General features: G+C 58.9%; 1 protein-coding gene across 1 annotated transcript in view; it reads right to left on the bottom strand.

Annotated features, from left to right (window-relative positions):
* Positions 1-16,405, bottom strand: part of FAM53B (family with sequence similarity 53 member B) — a 34,868-nt gene extending 18,463 nt beyond the window's left edge. Inside the window, exons 1-2 of the mRNA XM_004701244.3 lie at positions 16,175-16,405; positions 9,364-9,418 (exon numbers count right to left, since the gene is read on the bottom strand). Coding sequence (XP_004701301.1) covers positions 9,364-9,418; positions 16,175-16,252 — 133 coding nt within the window. The 5' untranslated portion in view covers positions 16,253-16,405. The remainder of the gene's footprint in view (positions 1-9,363; positions 9,419-16,174) is intronic.
* Between the last annotated feature and the right edge of the window lie 373 nt (positions 16,406-16,778).

Here is a 16,778-nt window from a genome sequence, read left to right as displayed (position 1 = left end):
AGCCACTGGTGTCCAGGGCCAGGACTGTTGTCCCCATCTCCTTGCTGTGCTCTTTTGAGTCTCTCGAGAAGTCCCTGGAGAATGACCACTGGCCACCAACTTCTTCAGAACCAGCCAGGGAGGCGTGGGCAGGGCCAGGAACGTGGGGGCCAAGGAAGGAGCCAGTGGGGCAGGCGGGGAGCAGCCAGCACCCCAAGATGACGCCACAGGGGCTGCTGGCAAGAGCTTGGGGTGTGGCTGACGGTGCCCCATTAGGCCTGGGGCACTGGGGTCAATCCTCAAGAGGACGGCGCTCTCAGTGCCATTTTTATTTCACAGCCCTGGAGTCCTCCCCTGCCCCCTTCCTGCCACCCACTGGGAAAAGCTTGAGAAAGGATGCTGGGAGCCCAAGGCCCCGGCTCTGGCAAGCTTGGCCATCCTGTGATCCTGCTGCTTCCTGCCCAGACCCTGCAGGCCTGCCCACTGCCCCTCGGGGGAACACAAATGTCACCGCCTGGCTTGAAGGGCCCCCCCCCTACCCCCCTCCCCTCATCAGCTGCCCAGCAGTCTGTGCCCCCGGCATAATGCTCGGCCCTTGGCCTCTCTGGTCAGACAGGACACGTGAGTGGCCATCCACCGGACGAGCAGTCCCGAAGGGTCCTCGGGCACCAGTCTTGCTCTGTGGGACTCCACGCAGTAGCCAGACATGCACGACACGGGGTCTGCTCCGCCTCTTGGCTGTCCTTGGGCCTCAGTGGTGACCAGGACTAGATGGCTGTTTAGAATGTGTGCCCAAGGAGCAGTGCTTCTCCACAGGCAGCCTCTGTCTCCGATCCCTGGTACTGCTGAGACACCAGTGCCACACCTGTGTGGCCTTAAAAGAGCAGAAATGGCTGTCCCCGAGGTCCAGGGCCAAAGGTTGACTCCCTCCTGTAGGTTACTCCGGAGGTCCCTGGTGACTGTCCTGTGGCGTCTGGCTCCCCATGCGTCTGTCGTGAATCTGGTCTGCTCTGTTCTACCGCTCAGGAGTGCTGAGGTTTAGAATCCGCCCTGCTCTGGGTACGGGCTCATGAAGGAAGTCAAGGAGACCCCATTTCTGGCAGAATTACAGCCACAGGTACAGCCCACGCCAGACCCACTGTGCCCAGGTCAGTCCCCGCTCATAGCGGAGGGGCGAAGCAGAGCGAATCACCCCACAGCGGGTCCAGGGCTGCCATCTTCACGGAAGCACACCGCCCCATCTTTCTCCTGGGGAGCAGCTGGTGGGGTCCAGCCACTGCTTAGTCAGCAGGGCTTTTAGCTACATAAACCCACTAGCCTCAAGCCCACTGCTAACTGGCCAATTCCAACCCAGCGACCCTGCAGGCCAGGGTGCACCCGCCCCTGTGGAATTCCAAGACAGTTACTCTTCACCCCTCTTCCTCTGAGGAGGGGCTGTGGGTGTCCAACTGCTGACCTTGCACTTACCAGTCCTGCATGTAACCCTTACGCCGCCCACACTCCTAGCCACCCACATTTCAGGGGGCACAACTCAACCCACAGCAGCCTGGGGTCCCTGGATGTGTCAGATTCCCTGGGCATCCAGGCAGCCCAGGCCAGTGCGGCAGCGGTGGCTGCTCCTCCGGAGGCTGCCCTCGCTCATCCTCCTGCCTTCTCCCAGACCCAGGATGTGCTTTTTGAAACAAACATGCGCTACATCCTCCTCCAGAGAGTAACTGGATGAAACAGGAAGTAGTGTACAGGTGACATGCAAACAGCGCTGGTCTGTCGCAACATCACAGCTTCTCCACACCGTGAGCCCCTCGAACACTAGCGTCCTCCCTGCTGTCTCCAGCTTGCCTGATCTGAGGTGTCCACCGGGCTGCTTGTCACAACACCACTTCCCACCAGCCGGCTCCTCCACAGGCCCGAGTCCCACCCTTCTGTTTGTAACCACCACCACCACACGTGTGCTCCCAGGGCAGTCTGGGAGACAGTTAGTGACACACAAGGAGCCACAAGGACCCGAGCCCTAGGCACCAGCGGCCAGCAGGACGGCCAGCTAGATTTTGAAATGGCCCTGCTTTTCTAGCAGGAAAGCACTTCTTGTGCCTGCAACCTAGTTCCACCACCAGGGTCTGGCACTCACAAGGGCCATGTCGGACACTTTCCCCCAGGGGAAGTGCCATCCCCCAACTTCCGTCACAGTGGCAAACACGAGGCTGACCATTACTCATCCGCACCCGTGCCGGCGCCTTCGTCCACCAGACCCTCTGCTGCCCAGGGCCTGGCTCACAGCTGGTTTCAGGGAGGCGGATGGCACAGAGCCGGTAGATGCTGCAAAGGAGACCAAGTGGGGGGTGGGCGTGGCACTAGCGACGCTTCCCTAGACAGGCAGGCCCAGCCTGTGCTGTTCTGACTTCCTCACCCTGGCTGGGCCGAGAGTGGTGCGTGCAGGTGCTGCTGGTTGGAGGGAGGCTGAGGTACCCCGAAAACGCAAAGCAGGGCAGGGGCCGAGTGCTACCACCCCACCACCACCCAGCAGCAGACAGATCTGTGATTGCTGCTATTGTTACCACTCTGGGGAGTCTAGCACAGGAAAAGTAAGGACCGCCCAGGCTATGTTTAGCCCTTGTGTTTCCCCCTCACTCAGGGAGCTCCTGGGTCAGGCCGCCAGACAACAGAAAAAGGAACCGAGTTTTTCCTGGCAAACTGCCCGAGCAGTGGGCCCGGGCTCTGGGAGAGGGTCCGGGTTGCCCTCATCCTTACCCTCAATGGCATGTCTGCACAAACAAGGGGCGTGGCCTTGAACGTGGGGTCCACTACGTGTGGTGGGAACGACGTGGTCCTGGGTTCAAACCTCAGTGCTGCAAGTCAGTACATCTCCTCATCTTTCACATGGGAGTGAGAGACAGCAACTACCTTATGGGGCTATTAGGAGAGTTGAGTGGGCACCTTGTACTGGGGCTGCTGGACCAGGGCCAGGGGCTGCTAAGGGGCAGCTATTATTGCTCTAAGGACCACACCGGATGGTATGTTTTTATTTGGTGCAGTGGGTTAAAGCATTGGGCAGCTAACAGAAAGGCCGGTGGTTTGAGCCCACCAGCCACTCTAAGGGAGGAAAACGAGGCAGTCTGTTTCTGTAAAGATTGTAAAAAACTAAAAAATTGCCTGGGGGCAGTTTTACTCCAACCAAAAAGGGCGCTACGAACCAGGTACCAGACTGCGGAGTCCAGCTGGAGCAGAGGCCTGCCGTCTTTGACACGGAGGCCCCTCAGAGCGGGGAACAGAGAGGACATCCTGGAGGGTGTCCGGGAGAACCCCGGGTCTCCTCTCGCCTTGAGCCTCTCGCGCCTGCAGGGCAGCAGTCTGCACTGTGACAAGCGCGCCAAGTGGCTCCAATGTGGCGACACCGAGCACCAGGGCCCTCTCTGCCTGCGGGCCACCAGGGGCTTGGTTCTCATACACCTGCCAGAGCGCAGCCACACCCAGGAAGCTTCCAGCCGGCTGTCCAGTTTAGACACTCCAAGTTTAGAATCAGAAACTCACTGAGCGTTGGTGTGTTTCTGCGGTTGCCTTCAGCCTGCTTTGGAAAGCAGATCTATGCGCAAGGAGAGCACTGCCCTTCCTGGACTGAAAAGCATGCGGCTCCTTGTCAAGTCACAGAACACCCCCGGACGGGGCGGACCTGGATGGAGGCAGCCCTGGAAAGGGCCCGAGAACTAACGTCTGACGAGGATGGGGCCCCAGCGGGAGCAGAACCAACTCGAGGGCAGTGGTTGCAGCCCCCCGCCCAGACCCCCCCCCCAGGACACACGAGGCCCAATCAGCTGCACCGAGGGCTCTCCCCACCACCTCACGGCCAACACGGGGTCCCCAGATGAGGGCCACCGAGGGTGACGGCCACAGCAGTCTACCCTCTACTCTGCCCTGACTTTTCTACCCTCCAGGGCTCTATTCCCTGCCAAGCCGCTCTTCACAGTGGACCTTATAAAGCAGTGTGTGCGTGCGTGCGTGTGCGTGCGTGTGTGTGTGTGTGTGTGTGTGTGTGTGTGTGCGCAGTTGGGTATATGTGAAGGCGTGGGATGTGTGTGGGTGTATGGGAGTGTGCATGCATGAGACTGTGAAAGTGTATACATGTGGCATGTGAAAACATGTATGCAGTGCAAGTACATTTTTAAGAGTATGAGTGCACGTGCATGAATGTGTGAGTGCATGCATGTGAATATGTGAGTACATGCAAGTGTGAGTGTGAGTACATGTGAGTGTATGTGTGAGTGCGTGTGCGTAAATGTGTGTGACTGTGTGTGCGAATGTGTGTGTGAGTACATAAGCATGAATGAGTGTGTGAGTGCGTGCATGTGAACGGGAAGATGGGTGTGTAAGCGCACATGGTGTGTAGTCATACAAACACCGAGGCCTGCCTCTCATTGGTGGTCCCTTGACCTTGAAGATGGCCCCCAAGGCTGCAGGCTGGTGCAGGGAAGCTGGAAGAGAAAACTCAGAGGCCCGGAGCCTTAGACTGCTGCTGACCACTGGAGAGTCAGGTGCCACCCCACCCCCACCCCGGCATGGGTCCGGCCTCCAAGTAAGGAGGGCAGAGCCTCTGCAGGACAGACCCTCGCACCAGAGGAAGAAACGTCAGGGGAGCAGCTGACCTCAAAGATGCTCGTTTCTATTTCTGCCCTCGAACTCAAAGGGGACTCTCAGGGGCTCAGGTCCATGGAGACTGCAAGCCTACTTATGCTCCAAAGCTGCCTCAAGGGACCCAGCAGAGGACAGTTTCCGGAGAGGTGAAGCAGACAGCACCTGGCCCACCCGCTTCAGGATTTCGCCATGGCTGTGGTGCTAGGGGCAGTGCCACTCCTCTGCCAGCCCGGGGCTCTGTGCACATGGCCTCGGGGCTGCAAGGAACCTGGGCTGGAGGGAAGCAGTGTAGGAGGAGGCCCTTTCTAAAGAAACCAGAGACAAGAAAGCTGAGGCGCCCTCCTGACAGCCCCCTTCTGCTAACTGATGGGCTGGCTCTGCTTCAGGGTGTAGGAAGGGGCCCAGTGGACACCCCACGCAGGCAGTGCAGAGGTATAAAAGGCGTGCTGGCTTGAGTGCCTGTGCCAACCCACTGTAGCCCACTCTCCAGGGCATCAGGAAAAGGCTGGCATCCACCAGCAGGTCCTGCCTTGGGTGTCAGGTGCACAGAGCATGTGGACGACAACTGTGGGTCCACATGGGAACCCAAGCTTAACCGCACGAGCGGACAGTCAGCGAATGTACACCACTGTTCACCAGCCAGCCTGCCACCGCCAGGAAAGAGCATGAAATCATGCCCATCACTGGCCGGCGCCTAGCTCACCCTTCTGTGTCCTCCCCAGGGGCACGGCTTTCTTGGGGAAGTGTCTGGCCTGTGAGTTCATAGCTGGCAGATGGCAGAGCCCAGCCTGAGCCTGGTCTGTGATCCCAAGGTCATGCTCTGCAGCTGGGCCAGACTGTCCGCCTCTCTCCCACCTTTCCACGTGGGAGGGAACCTCACTATGGCCCTCCCCTGTCCTCTGGCATCATCATGCCCCCTCCCCACACCCAGGGGACTCCCTTTCTCCTGTCACTGTAGGCAGATGCCAGGAGTCAAATGCACTGTGCAGCCACGTCCAGTCTGCACTTCAAGGCAGAAGCACTGTCCAAGGCGGGTGCCAGAGAGAGTTTAGAGCACCTTCTAAAGGAGGTGCCCTGATGGCATAGCCCATCGGGCTGCTAACCGCAAGGTCGGTAGTTCAAACCCACCAGCCACTCCAAGGGAGAACGATGAGGCTTTCTGTTCCCATTATGAGTGACAGTCCTACCCTGTCCTACAGGGTCACTGTGAGTCGGATGGCAGTGGGTTTTGTAAGGGTGAGCTTTGTTCTGATTTGTTGTTGTTAGGAGCCATCCAGAGACCCACAGCGACACAACAGAACAAAACACTGCCCTCACAGTTGTTCCTGTGCCCGAGTTCACGGGTGCAGCCACCGTGTCCACCCAGGTTATCGAGGGCCACTACTGATGGACAAGTGGTGCTACTATAATTCAGGGATGAGAAACCACACGCAGGGCTCTGTGTGTATAAGGATGTGCTTGTGACTACGGAATGTGAGTCTCCTTCTAGCCTGTAACTCGGCCACACACCGGCTTCTCCTGGGCAGCCTGGCCCCATTACGTTCCCGGTGGCCCTGCTGGAAAGATGGGGCACGAAAGCAGGCATCAGGCTGGCCAGCTCTGGCTTGGTTACTTTTGCCAACGGTCTCCAAATGCCCTTTTCCTGCACCGGGAGCGATCACGCCCCACCTCTGACGACAGACGGCCTCCTGAGAAAACTGGGAGTCCCCAAATCTAAGGGTGCGAGCCCCTCCCCCGGCAAGACTCACCGCAGCCCACTGGCCATCCCTGAAGAAATCACTGCTGAGGGGGCCCCAGGGAACAATGCTCTGATATCCGTAGAAGACTTTAGCAGCCGAGTCATTAAACGCAAGAAACGAGGGCTTGTAATTAAACAGCGGCCCATCAAACCGGAGTGAGGAGCAAGCAACCAGGGGAGACCGCTCTGATATTTTTAACAATTCCTTTTTATACATAATGCATGATCCTTCTGCTCAAGTTACCTCCAAGTTCTGGGCCCCGGGAAGTCATTTACATTAATAAATAATTTATTACCATAGCTCCCCAAAGTAATTATGGGTTCCCTGTCCAGTTTTTTTTAGCATATGAATTGTTGTGCTCCCTGCCTATTGGCTTGTCTTTACAAGACTTTTCTGAGTGGCCACTGGAAATGATTGGCCTGCGCTCCTCCCTCACAACAGCTATTTGATTTCCAGGTCTTCTCTTTGCCGGGGAGGGAGCGGTGAGGAAAATGGAAATGGGGGAGAGCCCATTGTCCCCACAACACAGGGCGCACTGAATGGTTGCAATTAGCCCGGGGGCGTGAACGAAGCCTGCTCCCACCCCACTCGCCCTGTTTCACAGCCCCCCTCCCACCCAAAGAGATTCAACTTGTGCACATGTGACCCTGTTTCAGCCCAGAGAAGCGTCCCCCATGCAAATGTAACCCCCACCCACACACACACACACACACACACACACACACACACACACACCCGTGGGGTGGGCACAAGTGCTCATGAGAGGCTTGCCACTCTATGGTCTCTTGGCAGAGCTCAGAGTCATTTGTCCCTCTAGCAACCAAGTGCTGGGGACAGCTCGCTGGCCTGGCAGCTGGCCACTGGGCGGCCATATCTAAGGGCAGTGCCATGTGGCTCTTCCCCCAAAAGCGGTGACAGAGGAAATTGGGTCCGTGGGCAGAAACGTGCTGGGACGGGAGCCAGAAGGCAGAGCAGGTCGCTATGAGGAGCTGCAGCCCCGGCAGACTCGGGATGAATCTGAGAACAGCGTCTTCCCCATGTACAGCCTGGGCCCTGGGGCTCCACCCTGACACCCCCCCTCCCGAGGGCCCTGGGGAGCGACGTGGCCCCTTGTTTGGGCAGCAGCAGGCCTTCCAGGGCAGGCCTGGGCCTTCTTGGGAACCTATGATTCACGGAGCACTCACTCTGAGCTTCACCCACATTCCCACTCAGCGTCCACCCAGCAAGCCCAAGGGCCCCCACACAATGTCCTTTGTGGGCGGGAGGAGTGAGGAGAGCCTCTCCCAGGGGCAGTCACAGTAAGCCCATAGACCAGTGGTTCCCCACCTTCCTCATGCCGCGACCCTTTCATACAGTTCATGTTGCAGTGACCGCCAACCATCACATTATTTCTGTTGCTACTTCATCCCTGTAATTTTGCTGTTATGAATCGGGCGACCCCTGGGAAAAGGTCATTTGACCCCCAAAGGGGTCACGACCCACAGGTTGAGAACCACTGCTAATGATGTCTGCAGGCAAAGCCAAAAAGGCTGCTCTTGGGTGCCCAGGGATGAAATCCAACATCCTCACAGCATCAGGCAGCCGAACCCTAGGCCGTGGAGGGTCAGGGAGCTCCTTCTTGGCCACGTCAAGCAGAGAGGGGCCTGGGGAATTAGGCAACAGGGCAGGCTTTGAGGCTCCATGGCTGGGCCCACGGGGAGTGTTCGGGCAGCCCCACTCTGTGGGCACAGGCTCAGGGTGGCCCCTGGAGAGGCTGAGGCCTGGTGAGTAAGGGTCTGCTTCCCCTCTCCTGTGACAGCACAGAGAACACCCAGGATCCCCACAGGGTGGGGCACCTGCTGAAAGCCACGCCCCCACGCACATACCAGGGCCGAGGCACCTTAGTCTCCCCAGAAGGGAACAGAGCACCCCTCACCTCAAAGCACCCTCCCAAGGGGTGCATGGGACTGCACCTGTGAGGGGCTTGCACCAGACTCATTTCAGCCACCGTCATCTGGTGGGAACTCAGACCCTGGTCCCAGGGGACGGGTCCCCAGCAGGGGAAGCATGCCATCCCGCACGTCTGCTGTTCCATCTGATACGGGCATCCCACCAACTCGCCCCAAGGGAGCCAGCGACTCAGGGGTCTGCCTGACCTAGAGCGGGAAGTTGAAGCAGACATCGTGCCCGTACCAGGTTCAGAAGGAAACCAATGCCGTCCATGTGGCCACCCTCTCTCCCCATCAGAAACACGCATCCCTCACACTCGCCCCACCCCCCACCACCCCCTACAGGAAGGCAGTGCAGCCTCTCCAGGAAGCAACTTGCTTCACAAGCCTTCGCCTCCACGGGGGGCTGTCCTAGAGAAGGGCTCACAGCACAGCCCGTGAAGCCCCCACATGCGCGCACACACACACACACACACACAGAGGGCAGTTGCTGCCAGCGAGCGGCAACTGCAGTGGCAACAACCAAACACATGTCAATCCGCACACAAGGCAGCGTGTCAACCAAATGGGAAGAACCACTTCACTCTGCAGAGAGATAGGGGAACCCAACACCCCCCAGGAGGGTGAGGCACAAGGGGTGTGCACAAGGGGCTGTCTGTGTGATCAGTGGCACCCCTGACAGACTGACGGACGGCGAGGGAAGGCGCTGCCTTGGTTCTCGGGTCTCTCTCCCATTCTGTCTTTGGTGGGGCTCCATCACCGCTACAGAAGGGAGCTGTACCTGAGCACACATGCCCCATGCGTGCGGCTATGCCACAAACCAAGGGCACAGGAACAGCGAAACGCTCATGGGACTTAGCGCGGGGGGAGGGGGAGAATGCTGGGGAGCACAGGGAGGTTTCTGTGATTCATCTTCAGCCACGAGAGATTTTAAGCGATGGAGAGAAACCACCTGTCACTCAGCCCAGCAGCCTGGGAACCCCAGCAGGGAGCACCCACAGGAGACGCCCCCAGCCCACCCGTCTCACTCAGAGGGGAGGGCGCCAGGAGGACAGAGCAGCAGGCAGCACACGGACGCCTCGGCTACTTACCCATAATGCCACACGAGAACAGGGTGGGCCCTTGACTCATCTTCTCGGGCGTGTGCTGAAAACAACCAGAAAGTCTATTCACATCTTGGCATCACGGAGGCGCGTCCCACACAGCTTGTGCCGTGTGCTCATTAGAGCCACTCGGGATGGGGTGGGGTGGCGTGGCCGCCCCGGGATGGAGTCAGGCCAGGGGAGGGCACAGACAGGTGTGGGCCCTGGTGAATGGCGGTGCCTGACAAGCCCGAGCCTGGCACCAGAGAGCCCTAGCCCTGCCCTACCGTGAGGCGACTTTCCACAGGAGTGACCCAAGGAGGACGGGGGAGGGGGAGGACCATGAGCTCAGCTAACTGCCATGCTGGGCTGACGGCAAGGCCTCCTGCTGCCCAGACTGGGAAGGGATCCCCCCTCCAAGATAGGAGAACACACCCACCCCACCCCCCAACTGACCGGAAGCAAAACTTATAGCTTCCCCCTGGCCGTGGCATGACCGCTGTGACCCTGGAAGCCTCGGCACTGACTCCTCTGACAGACAGCCTTCCATTCCTTGCTCAGCAGCCTCCATCTCCCTGCCGGCCCGGCACCCAGCACGGACGGCGGGGCCACGCTGTGGCCAGCAGGGACCATACCACATCGCCACGTTCAAGGGGAATCCTGACCCTGAGAGTCAGGAACACTGTTCTGACCTCTGAGGAGGGGCAGAAAGGCCTGCCTCAAGTGCCCGTTCATCTGACCATCCATGCAGTCGCCCAGCAGATGTGGATCTCTCCCACGTGCCGGTGCTGGGCTGGGGGTTGGGCATGCAACAGTGAAAGGTAGCCCTCAGTCCCTGAAGTCAGCCAGCTGGCCAGAGTAAGTGGCCCAGTCCCCCCAAAAGACAGAGATACCTGGGCATACAGGAGGCCAAGAAGTGAGTGGGAGCCCAAGCCTGGCTCTCGGAGGCCTGGACAGAAAAGGGTGGAGCTGAGCAGAGAACATCTGTCTCACCCAGATAAGAGGTAGCAAGTGCCTGGCACCAGTTCCCTGTCCCCGGCTCCAACTGCCCCATCCCAGAACCTTTGCCATGGGGATAAGAGGCAGTCCTGGGGACATGGGACTCTGGAGGCTCCCGCAGAGAGGAGAGGATAATCGAGAAGACAAGTAAATGACACTAGGAGAGGCAGAATTGGTGGGTAGACCTGGGGTGGGGATGGGGCATCAGGGCTGGCTTCCTGGAAATGTCGGGCAGGAGTCCACATGGCCATGGGGCAGGCCCCCTCTGGCGCCCTTTCCTCGGGGGGGAAAACCACCCTCTGCTGCGAGGGGTCACCCCATTACTTAGCCATCCAATCAGCAGTCACCTTGCAAAGAGTCCAGTGTGACCATACCTTCTGCCTCCCTCTCAGCTGGCACTCTGGTCACTGCTCCCTAGATGTCCAGCTGAGGTCACCTTGTGGGGCACGGGTGACAGCACTTGTGAGCCCAGCCTGCATGGCCCTACAGCAATCAGACAGCCCTGCGGGCGGCATGGCTGGCAGGGCCCTGGCTCCAGAGACGGGTAGGGCAAGGAGGCAGGCTCCTGCACGGCCAGGCCTTGCCTAATAAGGAACCCAGCTCACAGGCTATGGGCACCCAGACTCATGAGGGGCACCTGGTAACCACCCCGCCCACATCTGCCACAGCAGGGGGAGGGGAGACAGCCTCGCTGTACGCAGTCCACAGAAGCCCAAGCCATGACAAGGCAGGAAAGCTGACGAGGCTGGGTGGTGGGCGAGGCATAAGCAGGAAGTTGATCAGCTCTTGCCGGACACAGGCCGGGCTCCTTCCTCCCACTGGACCCGCCGGTCCTCCAGACAGAGGGCAGTGCTGGGCCCTCCAGACCTGAGCCCCAGGAGTGGGGTATGAGTGGGAGGCCACAACCACAGGGTGAGAAATGCCACCCCACTGTCACTTGCATCAGGGATTTGGGGAGGGGGGGTAGCCAAAAGGAACCAGAAGAATATTGTGTCTCATCAGAGCTATATTGCAACCTGGTTGACTCATTCCTTCCTTGTGACCCTTCTGTGAGGGGATGTTGGGTCTTCTGATGCCTGTTACCTGATCCGGTGGACACCTTGTTGAAGACCCCAGATGCTTTATCCTTTGATAGTCAGACACCATCAGCTTTCTTTACTTCATTGGCTTATGCACCTATTTTGCCTTTGGCGATTTTGCCGGGAGGGTGAGCATCACAAAATGCCAGGTTGTTAGAGAACATAGTGTTCTTGCATTGAGGGAGGGCTTGAGCAGAGGCCCCAAATCAATCCACTACCTCAGTGTATAGCCATATAAAGATATGTACCTAGTCAATACCTCTATTTTTATGAATATATTTACATGAGTCCACACCTATGTTTATTCTTCTATCCATAGTTTTGCTTCCTAGATCTTTCCTGTTTCCTTCCACCTTCCTCCTGTCCACAAGTCCAGAAAGCATTTCTTCACTCACTCACTCACTGGTTCACTCACTCACTGGCTCCCTCACTCACCCACCCACTGGTTCACTCACTCACTGGTTCACTCACTCACTGACCCACCCACTGGGTCACTTACTCACTGGTTCACTCCCTCACTCACCCACCCACTGGGTCACTTACTCACTGGTTCACTCACTCACTGGCTCACTCACTCACTGGCTCACTCACCCACTGGCTCACTCACCCACTGGCTCACTCACCCACTGGCTCACTCACCCACTGGCTCACTCACCCACTGGTTCACTCACTCACTAGCTCACTCACTCAGTAGCTTTTTGTTATTGTTATCTTGTATTTGTTTTTTTGGTTAATTGTTTTGTTGGTTTTGACTTCCTTTGTTGTTTTATTTGGCTTTGCCTGATTTTTGTACTTATTACTGTATCTGTATGTCCAACTAGATAAGATAGGCGGGATAAATAATTCGGAGATGAAAAAAAACGGGACCAGTGGTTCTGGTGGGATACGGGAGAAGCGGAGGTGGGAGAAACGAAGGAGGGGGAACCAACACAGGGACAAGTAGAAGGCAGCTGGTCCCCGTGCCATGTCCTACAATTCCCTTCTGCAGGACACCCCTGCCTACCTGCCCCCATACACTGCCAGCCCTGTGCTTCGACCAGCCCCCAGCAAACAGGTCTAGGCCAGGACGGAAGGCAGCCCTCTGGCTCAAAGGGCAGCTGCTCCCTGCCCCGCACCCCCATCTGGGAGGCCAGTGGGGAGGATGAGGAGGAGAAAGGGGCCGAGCGTGGGTTGGAAGCTTCTGGGATTGACCATCAGGAGCAGCAGCAGGAGGGAGGGGGAGAGAGCTGTCTGTGGAGCAGCAGGTATGCACACGGGACACAACGCAGGATGCCCTGCAGTCTGCTCTCCTTCCAGCTCTCCCTCCCAGCATCCCCTGCGGCAGCCTGCCCGTCCTCCCAGGATCCCTTGCACACCACACCACCCTCCCTCCTCTGGACTTCGGCTTCCCTCTTCTCCCCGCCAGGCTGGTTCTGCTTCCCCAGCACAGCAGGCTGGTCTCAGGGCTGCAGCGGGGCCTCAGGCTCGGCTCTCCAAAGGACTGCTGTGCGGTCCGCCCATGGGCCCAGAGGGGGCCATCTGCACAGCTGGTACCAGTGAGGGGTGAAAACGCAAGCCTTCTCGGGGCCCCTCACCCGCAGACACTCCAGTCTGGTCAGAGCCATTCGAGAGTGGTGGGTCACTGGTGTGGGCAGGGAGAGGGGCAGGCTGCAAGTGTCAGAGGGGTGACACCCAATGGCCTTTCTCGTGCCAGTCTCAGCAGGTACCCCATCAAGTCGACGGCAACGAGCGTGGTCGGCTCCAGTAACAACGACGCTGCTCGAAGGCCCAGTTTACTGCTAAAGCTCTGGGGCAGTCTACCGCTGGAATGCCAGGATGGGCTCCGGCCAGAGCCGCAGTTAGCCTTGAATCACGTGGCCTCCTGCACACACCACACGTACACACCGTTTTCATGGCAGCGGTTTTTACGGTTGTTCATTTTTTTATTTTTTTCCGAGTTTTCTGGAGTTTTAGCTATGGTTGTGTGGGAAGTAGTAGTTGTGAATCTGTATCGATCCTGTATGGGAAAGGACGTACTGATTAAAGGAGGAGCATCCAAACTCACTGCCACCAAGGTGACTTCTACTCATGGCGACCCTCAAGGGGAGGCTAGCGCTGCCCGGGGCGTCGAAGCCTGTAACTACAGGAAGAAAGCCTCGCCTTCCTCCCATGGAGGTCTGGGGGTTACAGACGACCACCAGCTCCCGACACACGAAACCTCCAACCTCCGAGCTTCCTTCATTACAAGGAAAACCCGACACTCCAAACTCGCTGCCGTTGAGTCAGTGCTGACTCAGAGACCACTGTGGGTTTCCGAGACGGCAACCCTTTAAGGAAATAAAAGCCTTAAAGGGTTTTCTTCCTCGGAGCTGCTGGTGGTTTTGAACTGCCCACCATGCAGGTCACAGCCCAACACGTAAGCCACTACCCCACCAGGGCTCCTACGTGAAGGGAAAGGGGAGAAAACTCAAAGGAGGCTTCCCCACCGTGAGTGGGACGCTGTGCTAACAGAGTCAGTGCGATGGAGAGCTACACTGATCAGGTACCAGTCTGTGGAGAAAACCGACAGCCGGCATCAGGAAGCACTCGGTGCGCTCCTTAATTTATACAGGAGGAGGTCCGTGGGAGGGAGAGGGGGCACCCTATACTGTCCCCGCAGGGGTGACATCAACCTTGTGACACCACTGCGTTCTATGATTAGAGCTGTCTGTGTGCTCGGCTATGGGAGGAAGTTGGGCGGTGTGGGGAGGGGCACCAACCCATAGTGACATCGTGGCACCACCACCAACAGAAAACAGCTCCCCTCCTCGTCACCCCCTTCACCCAGGACCAATAGGCCGAGGAGGGACAGGGCTGCTGGGCCCAGTTTTTCAGTCCTGAGTGGTCAGCCACCAACAAGAGAGGCGGGACCTTCCTGCTGCCTAGAAGTTCACTTCTGGGGTGGGGTAGGGTGGGGGGGTCACTTGGGCAGCAAGAGCATACGTGACACTTTGGAATGCGCTAAGCGCCTCCGTGGGGGCGGTCCAGGGCGGAGAGGTGCATGGGCTAGAGCAGGCGTCCTCACGGCCCGCGCCCGTGTGCATAGGAAGCTGTTCATAGTTTTTTTTTAAACTATATAGTCCAGCCCTCCAACGGGTCTGAGGGACAGTGAACTGGCCCCCTGTTTAAAAAATTTGAGGACCCCTGGGCTAGAGGGAGCATGGAGTTTCTTTTTAGGTCCAGTGGCTGCAGAAGAGAGGGGAGAGAGATGCCAGGCCCTGGGGCAGGCCCGGCCAGGCCAGTGTGATCGAGGAAGCTGGGGGCAGGGGTGACACTAGAAAGGGCAAGGGGGCAGGAGCTGTGTGTCCCCAGGCCTTCTACTTCCTGAAGGGTTCCTGGCTGTGGTTCAAGCCAGCAGGCACTGGGCAGAGAAAACCAGAAGGTAAAAACAATGGGGGGGAGGGGGGCCGCAGTTACTACGAGAATCCAGGAAAGAGGGTGCAGGCTGGCCCAGGGTGGGGGCCGTTGGGACACGAGGAGTCATTAAGTTCGGGGCAATCCTGGTCCTTCACGTATGAACGCAAACTGGGAGGAAGCAGAGATGGGCAGAAGGCCGATGGCTGCAGGGGCTAAAGGACTCGTCCACCAAGTACATCCTAGGTGCCTGCCCTGGCCACGTGCCACCAGCCAGGAGGCAGGCCCCATCCACCAGGTCTGTTTGGTGAAGGCTGCAGGACTTGGGGGCACCTAATATATCACTTGGAAGCTTGGCCTCAGGAGCCACAAGTGGGGCGAGCGTGACAGAGTGAAGGGGCAGCCACGCCTGTACACTGTCAGGGAGGGGGCCCTGCCACTTCTCCTCACCCCTAACCAAGCCCAGTCCAGCGTCCCGGTGACAGGTGAGCCAGCCCTCCCTCCTCTGGGCTCTCTGGGCTTCAGGTGTGAGCCACAGCAGCAGGGAGGCCAGAGCTGGGGTGTCACAGGGCAAAGAGGGGGCCAAGCCTCACTCTGATACAGCCTCATTCTCAGAATCCCTGTGGCCTGGCATCCAACCCTCACAGGGGCTCTGGACAGGTCTGTGGGGTGCAATCAGCTCTTGGTGGTGTCCCTGGGCCAGTCGGCCAGGTTTGGTCTAGCTTTCAGTGGTGCGTTGTGGATGGGAGCCCACCACGGAGCCGGCTGTCAGTTTTCATGAGGTGGCTGGGCAACATGACCTTGGTGGCTAGCCCCCTATTGACCACAGGGGCCACCCTGGCCAGGGGACTCACCCACAGGCAACAGTCCTTCCCACACAGGCCCCTGCTCCCTCTTCCAAGGAACCCAGCTGGGACGGGGCTCGGCTGTATGCCCTTGTTCTGTCCCTGCCCCCCTGAGACTACCCACCTCAGAGGGCACCCTGGCAGAGGGCAGCTGGAGGGCGGGCTCCCTCTCCAGCCATTCCCTAGGTGCAGCTCACTTTCCAACTCCCTGTGGAGGTGTGGCCTTATCTTGGCCCCCCATGCAGGCACCGCCCGCTTCACCCCTGGAAACAGACCCTCTTTATGGTCGAGCCTGATGGAATACCAGCCTCCGGCTGGAGGAGGCGGCCGCACTGAGCGGGGTTGCTGTTGACCAGGGGCCGGGCTGTCTGCCTCACCCAAGACCTCTACCCTGGGACTGTCCTTCCAGCTCACCCATCCTCTTGCCCACCCCGCTCTCAGACCCCAGGGGCTCGCCTGCCAGCCCTAGAAAGTAGGTCTGTCCGATGCCCGCCCCCCACCCCCTGGGACACCCCCAGTCCTTACCAGCTCTGGGCTGAAGGTCCCGCAGGGAACGCAGTCAGCTCGCTGGTTCTTGAGGCTTCTGCTCAGGACCATCACCATGGTCGGGCCTCATGGGCAGGGCTCCAGCCCAGGCTGGCCTCGAGCCATCATCCGCGAGGGGGTGAGAGCAGGGCGGTGTCCTGGGCACCCTCCAGGCGCCTGGCATCAGCAGAACCAGCTGCCTCCGGCCCTACAGCCTTGGGTGGGGCCCTCCTGGGAAGACAAAAAGAGGGGACCGGGCTGGAGGATGAGGAAAGACAGAGCCCCAGAGAGCTGTACGTTCCTGGGATAGGGGGCTCCCGCATGAGAAGTCGCCTCCAGGGAGGGCGGGGAGGCCCAGGCCCCCTGCTCACGGGGCACATCAAGGCAGAACCTCTGGGCTCAGCCTCTCGGGTCTCTTGGGGTCTAGGCTGCTCACAACCTGGGGTTCCTGCTAAGTGTGCCTGAGTCATGTGACATCCTGTCCCGGAGCAGACTGTGCAGGCAGCTGCAGCCCACACCAGAGCTGGAGGCTGGAGGGCGGGCACGGTAGGGGGTGAAGGGGGAAACAGCACATGTCATCCCCACATGTGAAATGGAAGAGACC

Source organism: Echinops telfairi, unplaced genomic scaffold (genome assembly GCF_000313985.2).
Source record: "Echinops telfairi isolate 266 unplaced genomic scaffold, ASM31398v2 ScPeMD7_70;HRSCAF=299, whole genome shotgun sequence".
Lineage (NCBI taxonomy): Eukaryota > Metazoa > Chordata > Mammalia > Afrosoricida > Tenrecidae > Echinops > Echinops telfairi.
Note: the sequence above shows the minus strand (reverse complement) of the source record. Positions and strands in the feature narration are given on the sequence as shown.